We start from the raw sequence: 17753 nt of genomic DNA on the forward strand, positions 1-17753 counted from the left end.
TATATGGAAAATATGGAAAATACATGTGACAGATTCTTGCTCCTGCTGTAGTTTTGCATTTAAACAGACAATTAAGTATGTCACAATAAGTGTGCCGCAGGCTTGGGTTGTATTTAAAATGATGGTCACCACTAGAGGTCACTAGAGGTTTTTGCAACTTAAGGTGAACATGGAGCAGCAGGGGGAATGCACATGAGAGACGGGATGCTGAAGTTATTTAAGTGCCATTAAATTAAATGATCTGGTTCCTTTGACGGAATCCACTCATGGCACCAACAACACTCGCAGCCCTGCGGCTTTGGCCCAGGTTCCTCTTAGGTAACCCTTTATTTGTAGAATCAGATAGTTTTGTGAAAGACAAAATAATACATAAGAAAATCCACAAAAACTGCTCCAGACTCCACCGATCTCGGACCTCAGTGAACTCCAAAATGAAAACGAAGACTCCCTCGTGTGATTCAGTGGTTTTACTTTTGTGATAAATTAACAAGAGAAATTACAAACATGTAACCAACAAACATTCATAAATAAACTGTTAAAATAAAGACTGCCACTCTGACAGGCCTCAGGTCCAAATGAACCAACAGATGTGGCTCAGATGTGAGTATACGTTTTAAAATAAATAGTATATGAGCTTTTGCAGAGGCAGGTGTGTCTTTGAGACGTCAGCGTCAATAGTGTTTGTCTTTGCAATAACTGATATCTCCCTCGGGACCCGTGTCACGCAGGGAGAAGTAAGGTCAGGAGGGCTTACGTAACACACTTTGCACGCACTTGGGTATTTAATATCACTCTCTAGAGAAGCGTGCATCCAGATATTCACGGTATTGAGTCGGAGTGGAGGTGGATTGACCTCGTTGCTCACTTTCTCCTCATGCAGCCGCTCCACTTCGAGCGGTTGACTTCTATAAAGTGCAGCCAAACATATAAACACACAAAGCGTGAAGAGGCCGTTGAATTTCACAGTTCATCAAGAGCGCTCTCGCCTCGGGTCAACCTGGTTGTTGGGACGCTTCACTCGATGTGTGCATTCAAGCACAACTTGTGGAGGCTGAGTACAAGTCACCTGTGAAACAACAAACAAACACACAACGTTAATGTTAAATCTGTATTCATCATAGCAAATGAGGCAGAATACCAGCACAGAAAGGGTTTCGCACCTGAGATTTAAGGACACGCAGCTCACGACGAGCTTTCCTGAACTGGCTCTCCAGCTCCAAGTATTTCTCTTTCAACTTCTCCCTGTCCTTTCGCTCAGTCAGGAAGTCTTCCTTGTAGACTTCAGCCTAAATATGTAGGACAAGGAAACATGATGTAAAGATACAGAATGTAGGGAATTTTTTTCTTTTTCTAATCCAACCCTTATTTCACACAGACACACAGCTCACCTGATGTTTCCACACATCCTGTTGCGTTTCACTGCTGATCCCAGGAGGTGCGGAGGTGAGAAGAGCCTCCTCAAGGGCCTGGACGAACAAACACAGCAACGGTATGTTACTTTTACTGGATGTGCTGTCACTGCCGCAAACACACACAACTTCTAAGGGGCAAACATGGAGGGGAAATGCATAGAATGATGTAAATAACCTGCCTCACCTTGTTCAGCCTTTTGATCTCCTCATGCTGATGTTGCCCTCTTCTGGCCAGTGTACTGTTCTGCGCATGCAGCGATTGCACCTTCTTCTCTGCCGCCAGTAACTCAGAGCCGACATCCACATCCCCAGCCTGTGTGTCGTCTTTGCCTTTGAGCGTCTTGAGTTTTTTGCACGAGGCGATGGGCATCACTCTTGCCTCACACGCGCCCTCTTCAAAGTGGCAGTGCAGCAGTGTCTTTAAATCCTGAACCTGAGCGTTTGAATGGAATCGAAACAAGTTGAATTCATTTTGAAATGTTTTCCACAAATCATCAGCTTTTTCCTTTGTTTTTGTGTGGTTGTATGAAGTATTAAGATATTATTGACACAGACAAAATATAAAGGAGGTCATTGTTGGACAGTGTTTTTCAGTTGGAGAACAAAGTGTGTGAACAGGTTACTCCCCTGCACCAAACTCCATGGAGGAAAATCAGCATTTTTAGCTTACGGGGACATAAGAGCTTCAGTCTACAAAGTGGCAAACGTGTTCTGGAGCTAGTGTTGACTTAAGCAGACATAGATCTTATTAGGTGAGTATTTGGTTAAGTTTATTCTGTTTTGTCCTTGTTATCAGTGAGGCTGGTTCACAGAAATGTCAGCACACCGCAAAGTCACTGTTGATAATGTGTCAATATCTGGTGACCACATAACCATATACTGTAGGTTTCCCTTTCTTACCTTCTGTTTGTAGTAGCACACCATAGTTTGATATTCCTTTGCCCATCGCTTATTAAGAGAAATAACCTGAATGCGTCAGAAAGAACACAAGTCTCATATGAGCACTGGAACCACATGCATGTTTTCTGGAGTGATCATAAATCTCACTTCTTCTCACATGTGCTCACCTCTTCCCTCTGCCTCTCCAAGATAAGTATCTGTGCTGTGAGTCTGGCGTCGTCTTTGGCAGCGGACACTTCCAGCTGAGGGGAAAATAGGGAGGAACTGTTCAAAGTGGGGCATCTTTACAGGCGATTATGTAACATGGCAACATCCACTAACTGACTTCCTGTTACACACATTTGGAAGTTCTGCACTTGACGGCTTCCAGTAAACATAGAGAACACGGTCATTTCCTTGTGGTCTGGGAAACGGAAAGTGTATATTCCAGTTTTGCGTTTGTTAATATTACCTGCGTGTCCTCCAGCAGTCTGTCATGACAAAACTCTGCGGCCTCATGAAGCTTTTCACCGATGGAGCCGTCTAACTTGCAGATCTCATAACTGAAAACACGATTTATGTTTATAGCAGCTTCAAAAAAAAGATGTTATTCCCTATTTTCTGTAAATAATGACGTGCCTCACCTGTCTACGTTTGGCAGTGATGGATATAATCTGTGAGGACGTTTGTTGTCTCTGGCCTGCGATTTTTCCTCTGGTTGTTTGTCCATCATGATTTCACGCAGGGACTTGAAGCACAGAAGAAAGAAGACACCGATTTTGAAATAAAAGCTCAAAACAAAATACAATTATCCATTTATTAGTTTTACTTATAATATAATATATATATATTATAATTAATATTTTAATTCTGCATTACTGATAAGCACCTTTAAAGTGAAATATTCACCTGTGTGTCATAGCATGAGAACATTTTCATAATATTTCTTAATATTTAAATATATTTATATCTATTTTACAATACACTGCTAAACATTTATAGGCGTCTGTAACACACATGATCTTACTGTAAGCAGATTTGTCCACAAGCATGTTCATGTTTTCATGAGAAAAGTTAAATGTTTAAATGTTAAATGTTGATTATTCAATCAATGGCTTGCTAATAAAACCAAAGTAATCAATTAGGCAACAATTTTGATAACCGATTAATCGGTTTGAATGTTTTTTGTAATAATTAAAACAAGAAAAATTGCTCCATTTAACAAAGAAATCATTAAACAATTAATCATTTCAGTTTGTGGACAGAACAAGACGTTTAAGAACATCATAATTTCCAGGTTTGGGAAACAACAATCAACATTTTCTGACGTTTTATGGACCAAACAAGTACTCGATTAATCAAGAAAATAATCGACAGATTAGCCCTAATAGATACTAAGTTAAAATATCAATTTAAACACAGGCCAAATTGATAGTCTAAGTAAAATTATTAATAAAGTAATCTAATCTCTTACATCAGACTGCTTTGAGTCTTTATTTATTAACATTTCTAATTCTAATCAAGTCCTGATACTGTAATTTCACTTCACCTTAAGTACATTTTATTGTATTCTACTACATGAATATTTATTCAAAGTGTAATACTGGTATTTTTTTCTTTTTGACTTCCTTTCTTTGTGAATCCTGTATATCTGCTGTTTGCTCTGAAACAGGCTGTGGATGATGATACAAAGAGTGCAGCATGTGTTTTTAAGAAAAAAAGTTAACTACTGACTCAAAAAACCCCAACAAAAACCACAGAGGAAATCTGCGCTCACAGATGCATGTGATCTCACTCACGCTCTATCTGCACGTGGGGCTCTCAGATAATTCCAAAAAAGACAAAAAAAACAAAAAAAAAACTTTTAAGGTTTTTGATGAGGTATTTATATGATTGTTAAAAACGTCTCAAACTGTCATATTGGGTCATTTAAGAAGGTTTTTCCCTTCACCTAAAACCTATATAATTATACAAACTCACATTCTCGGCAACCATGGAATTAAAAAAAAAGAAACTCACCATAGTTTGACTGTGATCAGAGCAGATTCGTCTGTGAAGCTGAGATTTGAAACACACTCTGACCCTGCATGTTATTATACTGATGCTCCTGTGTGACGTAGTAAAACCTGCACTGTCCAATCAGCTGTCGCAATTCCCTATTTAGGCTGAGCCAGTGCACGCAATCAAGGAAAGGAAAGTACAAGTAGTTGGTCAACACCCAGAATGAGCGGTAATAAACACTGTGTTTACTGTACGGATTATGACTAAGAGAAAAATCTGACATTACACTGTAAAAAAAATGTTTTATTCTCCTTCAGTGTCAGCTCTTATCTCTTGTTAGGGGTCATATTAACTGTCACTGCTCCTTTAAAACGTTTTCTTTATGTACTTAAAAAAGAATGAAATAATGTTTTGGATTTTTGTACTTGAAACCTAAAAATATTACCTAGGTAAGTTAATTCCAACTATGTTTAACAGGTTATGTATATAATTCCATATCACTAAATAAGCATCATTAATAGGCTGTTACCAATTAAAGTAATTTGTCAACATTTTCTTTTTTCAATGTACTTCATAAATTTAATGTAACACAAATATTACGTGATGCACACAGCAAAAGAACCTCTTTAAAAGCAACAATAAAGCAAAAATAAAGTCATTTGAAGTCAAATAAGACTTAGAATTTAGTTGAATTAAATGGAAATATGTCTATATCATGAATTATTACCAAAACAAATTTAATGTTGACAATATTTTAATGATATATGATATGATTTTGATTTTTTTACAGTGTTATGCCGCGAGCTTGTCGGTGCACTTCCTGCCTGAGTCAAAACCGCTCACGCTTAAGAGTTCGGAATTATGTAAAATCACTACCACTGAAATGAAGAAACATAAAGAAAAGAAAAAAAAGTCTGGTCCGCTGTGGGTTGGTGGGTTGGTGGGTTGTGGGAAAGTCACACAATCATGCAGCATAAAGTTTACACAATCTGATGTTCTCAAAGGTGTTGAGTCAGACGTGTTTCACGGAAGGAGGAGCGGGGGAAAACACGCTACTGCTGCAGTTGCTGCTGCTGCTGCTGCTGCTGATGATGATGATGATGATGATGATCCTCCATATAGCTTGAAAAATCCTTTGCCAACCCTCAGTGTTGATGGGAATGATGGGAAACTGAGCAGCAGAGTGTTGGTTTGCTCTCTGCTGACTTTTCGTTATTTAATGTTGTCTATGTGGATTCCTTCAACTCTTACTTCCCTTTATTTCAGTTACTGTGAGAGTGAAAACCCTTTTATGACATAAAAAGTAGTGTATTTGATGTTCATGAGAAAATAATGAACTAATCATGACTCCCAAAAATAGTCAACTTTTGTGTCACGCCGTATTTGTGTGTCTTATTGATCGATTTGCATCACTGAGAGTCCGATAGTAATCACCCATCCAGGGGTATTTCAAGGGACTTTGGGTACCACGGGGGACTTTACATGCAACCTGAACAACTGCATCTTTTTTTTTTTGACTCGCTGAAGCTTTAAACCAGGCTCAGTCTAGCATGTGAACTTTTCTATTCCGGTCATAGTGGGGATTTGTCATGGGGAGTTAGCCCTCCTTTGTTTGTCTTTGTATCCTTTGAGCACTGACTCGTACATGTGTGGGTACTTGCCGACGTGTTTCAAAACCTCAAGCGTGTTTTGTTGAGTGCGCCACCAACTGGTCAACAGGGACGCCACACACAAACCACAGTCATGGGCAGATCAGATGGCGAAATTTACAGAGTGCCCCTGTTAACAGATCAGAGTGTATGATTACACAAAACCGATACCTCAAACTTTTTATACCCAGTACCACCTGAGAAAATATTGAGCCCTCGAATTAACAACATCGACGCATTAACGTTAAAATACAGTGGATCGTTTGCTCGCTCATCATCCAGCGATCACATACCCTGCTACACTAGAACAGTATTTTCCTCCAAGTACCACCAGAGGAAGCCCGCGTACCACTGGTGGTGCACGTACCACAGTTTGAGAAACATGGCTTTAAAACTTTTTAGCACCTGTGCAGATGCTAACACAAATAACGGGACGTTCAGAAAGTGAGGTCTTACTCATATTTGTGGCGTCGGGGACACGAGCGAGACCCTGGAGCGAGAGCGGAGCGCAGAACCAGGCCTTCGTGGTTCATATGTTGCCGCTCTGAAATTATAAAGCAGTTAGCAGCGAGCTAGTGGCATAGCGCCTCATTATGGGGTTTCTGATCACGGGGTTGTGGCAGTTTCCTCTACATGGTAGCGTGTGGGATAATCAAGCCTTTTCAAGGCCCCCATCTCAACTGAGGAAGTTGCAACACCCCTGCATTCATCCGTCCATAGCAGTCCATAGCAGCAGCAAATAAGTTTGCACACGTTCGGCTGTAGTTAGATATACAGAAATGTAATGTTACATCTTGCCTCTCTCTGTGTTTCCCAGCAAAGTGGTGCGCACAGGAAGTGATTTGTTTTATGTCAAGACAGACGGGGGATCGCGGGTTGGAGTACGACTGAAAACACAAAGAGGAGAAAAGCCTGGATGTTCAGCAGTTCGACAGGATGAATGCCTGTAGTCTCCGCCCGCCCCTTGCGCTGCTGCTGCTGCACACACGCAAACTCTCCCTCAGTCAGTTCTGATAGTTTTGCCTGACGGAGCCTGTTGAAACGATGTCACATGGAACAGAAAGAGGCAGAATAATGATGACAGAAACCACCCAAGGTTACGCACCGCAGCTTTTAAATGATCAGCGCTTTTGCTGACTTAACTCAAACGTGGTGGTTTCCATTTATTCATCTCACCTCACTCATTTATTCCTGGCCCCTGTACAGATTTAGTGTAGAGTAATTTGACAAAGCACAAATTGTTTCTGAAATGTGCGTAACACGTCAGCATGAAACTGAAACGCTCAGCTATAGGTTCTGACCCAGGAATCCCCTTCGAGAGAGGAGATCAGGATCAGGTAACAACACAAAACCATGTCTAACGGCACTTAGGTGAAGCATATTGAGACATGGATTTAAATCATCCATTAAAGGTACAGTGGGTCAAATGTTGCATCTTCAAGTTTGCCCAACTGATATGAATATAAAAGGTTCATTCTGGTGTAATAAAAGAAAAAAGAATACTTCATACTATCAGGTGATTGCAAACGTATAAGAAATTGTCTTTATTTTAATTAACAACCAAAACTGGATGAAAACTGTGAAAAAAATATAAATTTCAAACTTTCAGTGCAAATTGAAAATGTTAAGTATAAACCAGCAGAATGAGTTTTTGACGGTTGTCACTGTATAAACAGTTGAGTTTGTTGACATTTTTATATTTGTTTGGCCTTGACTCAACGGCCTTAAACGTGCTATAAAAAGATAATCATTTGCTGTGCAGTGCGAAAGCCAGTGACTCAAATCGTGACAGTGTTTACTGACACTACAGTGTTTCTCACAGCACACCGGCGTTGTGGTTTGTACAGAAGGGGCCTCCGTCATGTCACATTTGTAGCACTTAGAGCCCCGAACGCCCCCTTCCCATCACCAACGCGGCCTGTTTACGGGACGTGTGACACAGCAGCAAGTCACCAAAAAGGAAAGAGGAGGTTTCAACTTGGCGAGCCTCCTTTTTCCTGCCAAAACAATCTCACTCAGATCCGCAACACGAAACTCCGCTCTGAAGAGTTCCTGCCTGTGCCGCGGCACACACTCACACGTCCGTTTGTTCACACACATAAAAAGGAAAGATAGAAGACTTGGTGGCCTGAGTCTACATGTGTAAAAAACAGAAGTAGCAGCAGCAGCAGCAGCAGCAGCAGCAGCAGATCACTTTCAATTCTGTGCCCGTGTTTTAAGTGGTTTTGCAAATTTACACACATCTCAGTCCGCCCCCAGGCGGGAGCAGGTTTGAGTTTCATATAACATTTTAGCAGAAATACAAATGCTGAGGGAAACATGAATATACTAACTAGAGTTTGGTTATGTGGTTTGAATAAGAAAAAGCTCGAAGTTCATTTTATATCATAAATGAACTTGACCTCTGTTTCGATTCATTTGGACTTTTGTCCTCTTCTCATTCATATCTCTGTTTTACTGGTTTGACTCCCTAACTATACCACCTTTTTTAATATTTTTTAATTTTTTTACTGCCTTATCCTGTTCAACACCTGTGCATATTTGAGTTGAAAAATACCGCACCAGTGTACTAAAAACATACCTTTAGGTCATATTCAGGGGTTGGCCGAAACGACCCATAATTATATTTTAGGATTGGAAAAAACGACCCATAGTTTCAGTTGGAGGACTTGTTGTGGGGAAGAGGATGAAAATGAGACCCAAACTGTACCATGATGGAAACACAGGATGTTTACTGGTATAAATTTCATTGTTTTGATTCTGACTGGTCCCATCCCATCACCTGTACAGGACATGCGATGGCTCACCATGGGGATTTTTTGAAAGGGAACAAAGTGAAGCACCAGGACAATCATGACCTGCGTTGAGAACTAATGCTGACGCTGGGCTTTTAGCTGGGCGTCAGGCCATATAGGTCAGCTATAGATCACAAAGTCCAAATGTCTTTTACAGATAAGACTTCAATGCGCCTTCTTTACTCCAGTCTGCCCAAGACTCCGCCCACTGTTAAACTGCAGAGGGCTGCAACGACATAAATCCTCGTGACACGCGCCGTAATGTGTTGTGTGTGCAAACGTTTGCCTTTGCCTCTCCTGTTTGAGTCTCGCACAACATCTCAACGCTCGTCTCACACATTATGTGTGAGCTGTGGAGACAACTCAGACTTTCAGGTAAACAGTTGGAGCTTCCTGTTTTGGCGGCACACTCCGTGATGTGGCATTTTCTTTTGACAGACCTCACAAACTATGTGAAAAATGTGCTCTCAGCACAGATCATGTTTTAAAATGGGTGTTAATTAGGTTCCGTGTATAAAGTTTGGAAAATATTGCAAGTATTTCTACTTCACCTATTTAAATCCTGGGTGTCACAGTGCACCACCACCATGGCCTGTTGATATTACAGTCTTGTTAATATCAAAATTATATTTATTTAACTATCTACTTGTCCACCAAAGTGAGGGAAATTCAACTTAGTCAGTGTGCACCGCAATAAATGTATTATTATTTCTCACAGCCTCATACTCGTGAACATTATTACAGTAAAATTAGAGAACAATTGTCAGCGTCAGAGTATATACAGTATAAGGACGGGAGCACTAACTCTACAGTACATGACACAATTTAGCATTTTTTAAATGCAAAATGACACATTTCACAGTAAGTTAAACTGCTTCAGAGGTATGAAAAGTACAAAATACGAATATAAGTCACCTCATATGTGCACTATGTTGTTTACAACGAGGCATTAGAGTCGGAAAATAGCATTATTATTATTATTGTTCTTTGTCCACCGCTTGTTTGTTGTTGTTGATTTTCATAATCTGACGTTTTCACCAACATGGCCCACAAGGTTTTTCAGGATTATTGCTGCACTCCTGGAGCTGAGATCTACAAAAAGAGTTGGAAAAACAGAGTTAGAGAAGACACTTGTGTGCGTGTATCCTTGTCTCGCACGTGAACGTTTTACTCACTCAGCCACTTCTTTGCAGCTGTATTTAATCCCTTTATCCAGGTCGTTCTGTAAATTCTTTAACGACGCATTCGTACAGTTCGTCCTGAGGAGAGGAAACGATACAGAAAGCATGGTTTTATTATGGAGGCTTTTTTACAGTGTAAGTTCACAAGTACGTTTCATAGAAATATTGACAAGAAATGAAGAAATCTTACACATCTTTCTCCTCTGTGACAAGAACAACGTTCAGGCTTCTCACCCTGGGGGAGGCAAATCTCTTGACTTCGATGCTTGCAAAAACACTGACGGCAAAAACAAAAAGATTTAGGTGAAAAAGCACTTGAAAACGAACTGTAATTTACAGGATTTTCACACACTGTGGCAAAAATTATACCTGCGGACACATTTGGGGTTCAGTGTTTACTGTAGGTATGGTTTTTCTTTCTCTCTCTTATACTTTTCTTATGAATTTCAGTATATTAGTATCAACTATGATTCACTTTATTTGAAAAGAGAAACATACAATGTTGCAATAGTAATAAAAGAAGACGTATAAGGATTTCTGATGGACAATTATTGTGCATTCAAGATTTTATTAGTCCCATATAAGCCTGCATCTCTGCAAATGACAACTTGTTCTCCCGGTATCTACTGTATTCCCAGTAATGGAAATTACCTTCACCTTGCAAAATAAACAGAATCCCACTAATGAAGGAACAAAATAATAACAATAATACACCTGGATCCACCAGGGAAATTAACATTGTTTTTAAAACTAGTATAAACGTCCAGATGTATGTTGAATTTCTTGGTCAAATGCAGAGGCAGTAGAGGTGAAGGAAACTTAAAATGTGTATTTCAGTTTGTGCACTGTGAGTTATTTCCTCTTTTATTTTCTTCTCCTGTGTATCCTTTCTTGTTCACTTCCTGTTTTATTTTGTAACCTCTTCCTTGTGTCTGTCTCTTCGAGCTTTGCTTCCTGCCCTAATGAGTTGCACCTGTGTCTCGTAAAATCCCCCCCTTAAGTCATTTCCAAACACTTCTTCAAAAGATTTGGTACCTTCTCGTCAGACAGCTGACCACATTCCTTTAGTTTTTTACAGCGTCAGACTGGTGACATTATCTAAGGCTTTAGAGAACCATGACAGGGATTTCCATAGTCTGAAAATGATGTTTACAGGATGTCTGCTCTGTAGCCAGAGCTGAGTAAAAGCAAAGAAGCAGGACAGGAATTTCATCTATCATGCCCGGAACACATTTCCCTGCTCAAAGTGCTCACACTAGGAGGTAAATAATGAAACAGCAGAGAATAAACTTACCATAAAACAAACATAAGCTCTTTTATAAATAGTTAAAAAAAAACAACAACAGTGAGAAGGCAGCTTCTGTGGTTTGTAGCGATGCATAATATCAGCTTCTTAATTATACATCACATAGGAGACAAAAACACAAAGAATCTGATCAAAGTAGCTGTTCCCGCCGTGTCAGACGTGAGATTCCTGACATTTTCCCCCCAGGTGAGTCATGTCAGCCAGTGTCGGGCAGCGCGGAGCAACTCACCTCGTGGGGGCATACGGCGTCGCGATGGATCCATTTAGCATCGCCGAAACGTCACCGCAGGCGGCATCTGCAAACTATGCACAGGGCAGAAGACGTCAAACTCCAAAGAAACTAAGTAAGACTTTGGTTCAATCTCCTCCGTTACTGCATCACCACCAAAATCCATACATATACGTATATATGTATATATATATATATATTCATATATATACAGTAATTGCTATAGCTGTTCTATGTTAGTGCCTTGCTCAGGGGCACCCCATACCTGTCCTGGGATTTGAACTGGCAACCCCTCATATTGGTTACAAGACCAATTCCTTTGGTTGGCCATGTGTAAAAGTGTAAAGTGTTAATTTTAGACATGTGGTGTGCTACTTTGCCTTAACATTTAAGGATATGGTCAAATTCTGCAGCGACACACATCATCACACGTATATTTTATAAATGGATCAAAAATTCCATGTATTTTTAATACACACATTTTGTAATATTTGAGTAAATGCCTTAATATCAGTTCCGCAGCTGCATTTAAAAAAAACAGGCAAATGTCATCTCGTATCTTGTCTCGTGTCACAATGTTGATATAATGTCAATATATTTGCCAACACTAGGTGGAGGTAATTCAAATAAAATGAATTCAGAATAATGTCAGAAGAAAAACAGTTGTTTTTTTTCTGTCTAATTATGGATCTATAACACCTGGAAATGTTTCATTATAGGTGAGACCAGTTGAGCAGCTGTGTTTTCACTAACGCTTATGTGAAGCTGCGAGGGCTCCTGTGAATGTGTGGGTTGCCGTCAGTGGCTCAGGAGAGAGAGCTGTGCAATGTGGCTCCATGGAGACCAGCACAAAGCCTCATTGATGAGGAAGCAGAGAGGGAGAAATAGAGAGAGAGAGAGAGAGAAGGAGAGAATGACCTTTCTTTTCTTTTCTTACCATCACAATCACTTATACACAGGAGAGTTTTTGCTGCAACTCCCAAATATGTGTTTTCATCCTACTTTATATTATGGTTGATAACTTACTTCAGTTGACGCTTTGTTCCAGAATGAGCGAACAGTGTTATTCTCACAGTCAGTCCAACCTGGGCAGCCACTTGTGAATATTTCTAGGACCAAAAAAAACCCCCCCACACACAAATTCAGGTCTTTTCAGTGTTGCTGGAAGGAGGTTTTGCTGAGGTGAGATACAAAAACAGAAACCTCAGACTGTCACATACTGTCACCACGCTGAAACAGAAAAATGGGCGTAAACTACTTAAAGATAGATCATTCAATATAAGAAAATAACAATTGTTGAGTTGTAGGAACATCTTAGGGAACTTTTTCCTTCTTGGAATTTCACCAAGTTTAATGACAGCTAAATGTATTTACATTTGATGTGGGGAAAAAAACAACACGTTTTATGAGGTGTTTTTACAAGCTAGTTAGTTCAAGTCCTTATTTGTGTAGCAAATGAGACACAGATGCTCGCTCTGACAGCCTTTTCCAACTGGAAACCAACGTTTGTGCTCACTCGCTCCCTAAACCAAAGGCCATAGAAAAATCCTGCGATTTTTACATCATCTCACACGGGAGTTGTTGGTCCACTGCTGCCTCCATTATTAAGCCCAGACGTGTTACTTTGTGACTTAAGTGTTACTTATGAGGCGGCAGCACACCAGCATCTCGTGTGTGTCCCATGAACTAAAAACACTTATTTTCTGTATGGAGTTTTGGTGCGAAGCAATGAGTGAGTTTTCCACTTGAAAAACAATGTCTATAGTGAGAAACAAAAGGTAAATTTATTTAATATTGTGGACTTGAGCACGATTAGGTTTTATGACAGCACATACAAAAACTGAACTCGAACTGTCATTTTAAGAACCTGTGAGTCACACGAGTTGACAATAACTCCAACTCTCATTCGAGTGGAGGTTTCGTCACAGTCCAAAGTGTCATGAGCCTCCAAATTGTGGCACGACATGGCGTTAGACCGTGGTCATGAACTATAAAGTGAAAAAGGCAATTTCTCAACAGGTCAAACTTCAAAAACATCTTATGCACAGTTAAACGACGTTCCAGTCGTAGATAACTTTTCAATTTGTTTGCCATTTAGAGGAAAAAAAGATGATGAATCATGACACATCACGCCTGCTTGCAAAAACTGTCATGTCATGGTTTGTTTGCAAATGGAAAAACTACAGACATACATTGCTACTGCTGTGTAACTACGTTTTTATATGACTGCATTGGTTTTTAAATTAAATCAAATGGATGTAGGCTCAGAACAAGCAGGGGTGAAGCTCAAAAGTGCCCGGCAAGGAAAACGATGTCATGTAGAAGCTTGCGTTTGTTGATGATACCTTGAAAATGACCAATTTAAAAACCATAATTAAAAGAAATGGCAGCTTCCTGCCAAATGTGAACTTCTTATAAACATGTTATGAACCAGTGTCGAGCACGGACGCTTCTGTTGCAGTCTCTCTTGATTGAAGGCTACTGCATGTGTCAGACACCGAACATGACTTGGCGTGTTTTAACTGTGGGCCTCATTAATACAACCTCTGGCATGAAACGGCAGCAATTATGACAAATGTCATCGTTAATCCCTCATGTTTCTTTGATGCATAAGCATGAAACACACTCCCACATAAAGTGACGAAACAGTGTTTTGCCATTCAACTAAAATGTTGCCGGATCAGAGTTTGTGTCAGTCTGTTGCCTGGAGGCTCTTACCATCGCTGTTCTCCTTTCCACACCAGGTCAGGCCGTCTAGGACTGATCCCAGCAGCATGTTCTCCAGTGTAATGAAACAATCTTTCTTCCCTGTGAATTCGTGGACGAAATCCTTTGTTTTGGTCCAGAACATCATCTAAACCCCACAAAAAAATATGACTTAATATCCATTGATAAAGCAAATAAGAATATGTGAATCAAGTCGTAGATATTATTCAGGCAAAATCTCAGATGATCAATGAAAAGCTAATGCTATTTAATAATAATACATTAGATAATGATGAAAAATAAACTTTATTCTCGCAAAATTACGAATTTATTCTCATAATATTATGACTTTTTTCTCATGAAATTACGACTTTATTCTCATAAAATTACGATTTTATTCTCATAAAATTACGATTTTATTCTTGTAAAATTACGACATTAATCTCATTATATTACGATTTTATTCTCATAATATTACGCCTTTATTCTCATAATATTACGACTTTATTCTCTTAATATTACAACTTTATTCTCGAAAGATTACATTTTTTTCTCTTCAGTGGCCCTAAAAAAAGACAGACTTTTCACAGGAGGCAGATTTTATTCCCAATAAGATGATTTGCTCTCTCATCATCGTCCTCTTCCTCACATAATTCACAAACTGGTATAGTGACATTAGATTAAGATGGAGTGAGAGAAATTTTCTGTGCACAAAATTCCTCAGCTTTACTCGATCACATACAATGGTATAAACAGTAGAACAGTATTTCTGATCTTCCTTTCAAGTACCACCAGAGGAAGCTTGCGTACCACTGGTGATACACGCACTATGGTTTGAAAACCATGGACGTAGACCATGTGAAGCTGCTCAGTGCAGATACAGAGCAAGGAAAGCATGATCCAGGTCTTACTCTGTTGCATGAAGGTTTCGTGGGCACTGCAGTGAAGAGCAGATCATAAGCTTCCATGGGAACTTTACAAGGATCCTTTTGCACAAACGCATTTTTGAAAAGAATCCATATCTTTTCGCAGTTGTATCTGGAAAAAACAATAAAAACATCTGCTCACATCTGCTTATTTCCACAGACATAGATTAACATGTAAAAAAATACATTTATTTTTTTTAATTATACACAGTAAACCAGTGTTTCCCAAACTTTCTTATCTGGGAAACCACTTTTAAAGAAATGGAAATATCAATCCTGACAAAAGCACATTTACAGAAATCATTTCATCATCAGTATCATTTTTGATGACGTTCGGTAAATGAATTACAAATTCATTTTATGCATGTTATTTTTTTTAAATTCACCAGGTTGGGCCCCCAATAGTGTATGGAAAAAATATATTTTAATATAGTAAAGAAATCTAGATATCTTTAAATATATTTAGATATCTAAAAAATGTTCAGATTGCTCGAGAATGCTCAAGTTATTTGGTTTTATTTTGTAGTTAAAGATTTGATAATTTAGTGCACATTTGCACATCTGTTCCATGTTTTCCAAGTTCAGAATCACCACACTTCACCGCGCTTTACTTTACTTTAGTACTGAAATATTCTACTCAAGTAAAAGTACTGGTCTAAAAATGTACTCAAGTTAAAGTAAAAAAAAACAAAGTTGGGGTTATTTCTTGTGACATGCAAAAATGACAAGGGGACATAAATCTTGCATTAATTAATTTTGAATTGAAGACAAACCTTTACAAATTAAAGTCACAATGAAATATGGAAACACAATTAGTATCGGTCAAAATGGGTCAAAGGTCACAAATGTTTTAACTTTCTCATTTACTCAGGGACCTTAATTAACTCCCATTGACCTGTCCTCATCATTAACCTGTCCTCCTCATCATTCACATGTCCTCCTCATCATTCACCTGTCCTCATCATTCACCTGTCATTCACCTGTCCTCAGCACTCACCTGTCATTCATCTATCGTTCACCTGTCCTCATCATCCACCTGTCCTCGTCATCATTCTCCTGTCCTCATCGTTCACCTGTCCTCATTGTTCATTCACCTGTCCTCATTATTCACCTGTCCTCATCGTTCACCTGTCCTCATCATTCATTCACCTGTCCTCATCATCATTCACCTGTTCTCATCATCCTGTGCTCATCACTCACCTGTCCTCATCATTCACCTGTCCTCATCGTTCACCTGTCCTCATCATTCATTCACCTGTCCTCATCATCATTCACCTGTTCTCATCATCCTGTGCTCATCACTCACCTGTCCTCATCATTCACCTGTCCTCATCATCCTGTCACCATCATCATTCATCTGTCCTCATCATCATTCACCTGTTCTCATCATCCTGTGCTCATCACTCACCTGTCCTCATCATTCACCTGTCCTCATCATCCTGTCACCATCATCATTCATCTGTCCTCATCATCATTCACTGCCAAAGTTTCCGGTGCATGAATGTATAATTTTTTATTTTATATTTCGGCTCAGTAACGAGCGTTTTTTAAAATGTAGCCAAGTACAGTTTACTAAATTACTTTAAAAAGTACACAAAAAGCCTAGTAAAGTACAGTATTTTGAGTAAATGTAACCATGCAGTGCAACCATTGAGTTGTCTGTTGCTATTATTGTTGTGATTATTATTATTGTTCTAGTGCAACTAAAAATAAACTACACATATTTTGAAGATATAATAGAGGTGATTCAGTGGAGTAAAGCTGACATATGTCATATCATAATAATACAAAAACAAACACTCACCCCTCGAATGCCTCACACCTTGTCAGGAAACTCTTTTCCAGTTGATTTGTTTCATAATCCTTGATGACGAAAACCAGCAGCACGGCAACAATAATGACTAGTAGAATAATAGCGCAGACACCTAAGAACGCGATCAGGCATCTCCTCCCCTTGTGCGAAGGTCGATATTCTCGCTCCATTAAAATAAAGTCTGAAAGACTGAACTGCACTCCTCCGCTGCTCAGCTGTCCTCTCCTGCAACTTGTTGCGTCGCACCTTGTTGTTGCCTTTGAACTTCGCTCACTGTCGCACGTCTATTTATGGGCGACACGCTCGGTTGCGCGTGTGCGCGTTTTGTGTTTTTTTTACAGTCGAGGTGGGAGAGACAGATTATTACTGTCACGTGAACGAACCAAGAAACAAGTAAATAAACATTTTAAATAGATAGATATAAAGATATTTTTCACTGTATATAATATATTTTTATGTAATGCTATAAATACTGTATATAATATAGACCAAATGAATTGGTGTTATCCACAGACACGCAAATCATTACATTATCTCATGTATGGATAATGTATCCTGGATAGAAAATATTATACATATATATACTGTATATATACACACACACATATATAAATACATATATATACATATATACTGTATATACACATTTACACTTATAGATATACTATATAATGGATAGATAATAGTACGTAGAATATATGTTCATCTATAATAATATCATTTATAATGTATTTAGGATGAAATGAATGCATGATGAGTTATATACAGTATAGATATACTGCACATATGTATGTGTATGATATAATGTACACTATATAGCTATTACATTTTATACTGTATATAATATAATATAGGA

The 17753-nt window shown here is 39.0% G+C and overlaps 2 protein-coding genes across 2 annotated transcripts; both read right to left on the reverse strand.

Annotated features, from left to right (window-relative positions):
- Nucleotides 1-452: 452 nt before the first annotated feature.
- On the reverse strand, nt 453-4738 carry LOC131467088 (TNFAIP3-interacting protein 1-like). Its single transcript, XM_058640811.1, has 9 exons — nt 4311-4738; nt 2936-3039; nt 2764-2854; nt 2480-2554; nt 2313-2378; nt 1597-1845; nt 1389-1466; nt 1161-1286; nt 453-1066 (listed from the first exon to the last, which is right to left on the reverse strand). The coding sequence occupies exons 1-9, from the start codon at nt 4311-4313 to the stop codon at nt 971-973; spliced, it is 888 nt and encodes a 295-aa protein (XP_058496794.1). The 5' UTR covers nt 4314-4738; the 3' UTR covers nt 453-970.
- Nucleotides 4739-9436: 4698 nt separating this feature from the next.
- Nucleotides 9437-17156, reverse strand: LOC131440751 (ADP-ribosyl cyclase/cyclic ADP-ribose hydrolase 1-like). The gene is made up of 8 exons (XM_058625033.1): nt 16889-17156; nt 15070-15196; nt 14171-14306; nt 12479-12561; nt 11453-11526; nt 10108-10194; nt 9912-9995; nt 9437-9828 (listed from the first exon to the last, which is right to left on the reverse strand). The coding sequence occupies exons 1-8, from the start codon at nt 17065-17067 to the stop codon at nt 9771-9773; spliced, it is 828 nt and encodes a 275-aa protein (XP_058481016.1). The 5' UTR covers nt 17068-17156; the 3' UTR covers nt 9437-9770.
- Between the last annotated feature and the right edge of the window lie 597 nt (nt 17157-17753).

Source organism: Solea solea, chromosome 1 (assembly GCF_958295425.1).
Source record: "Solea solea chromosome 1, fSolSol10.1, whole genome shotgun sequence".
NCBI classification, from domain to species: Eukaryota; Metazoa; Chordata; class Actinopteri; order Pleuronectiformes; family Soleidae; genus Solea; species Solea solea.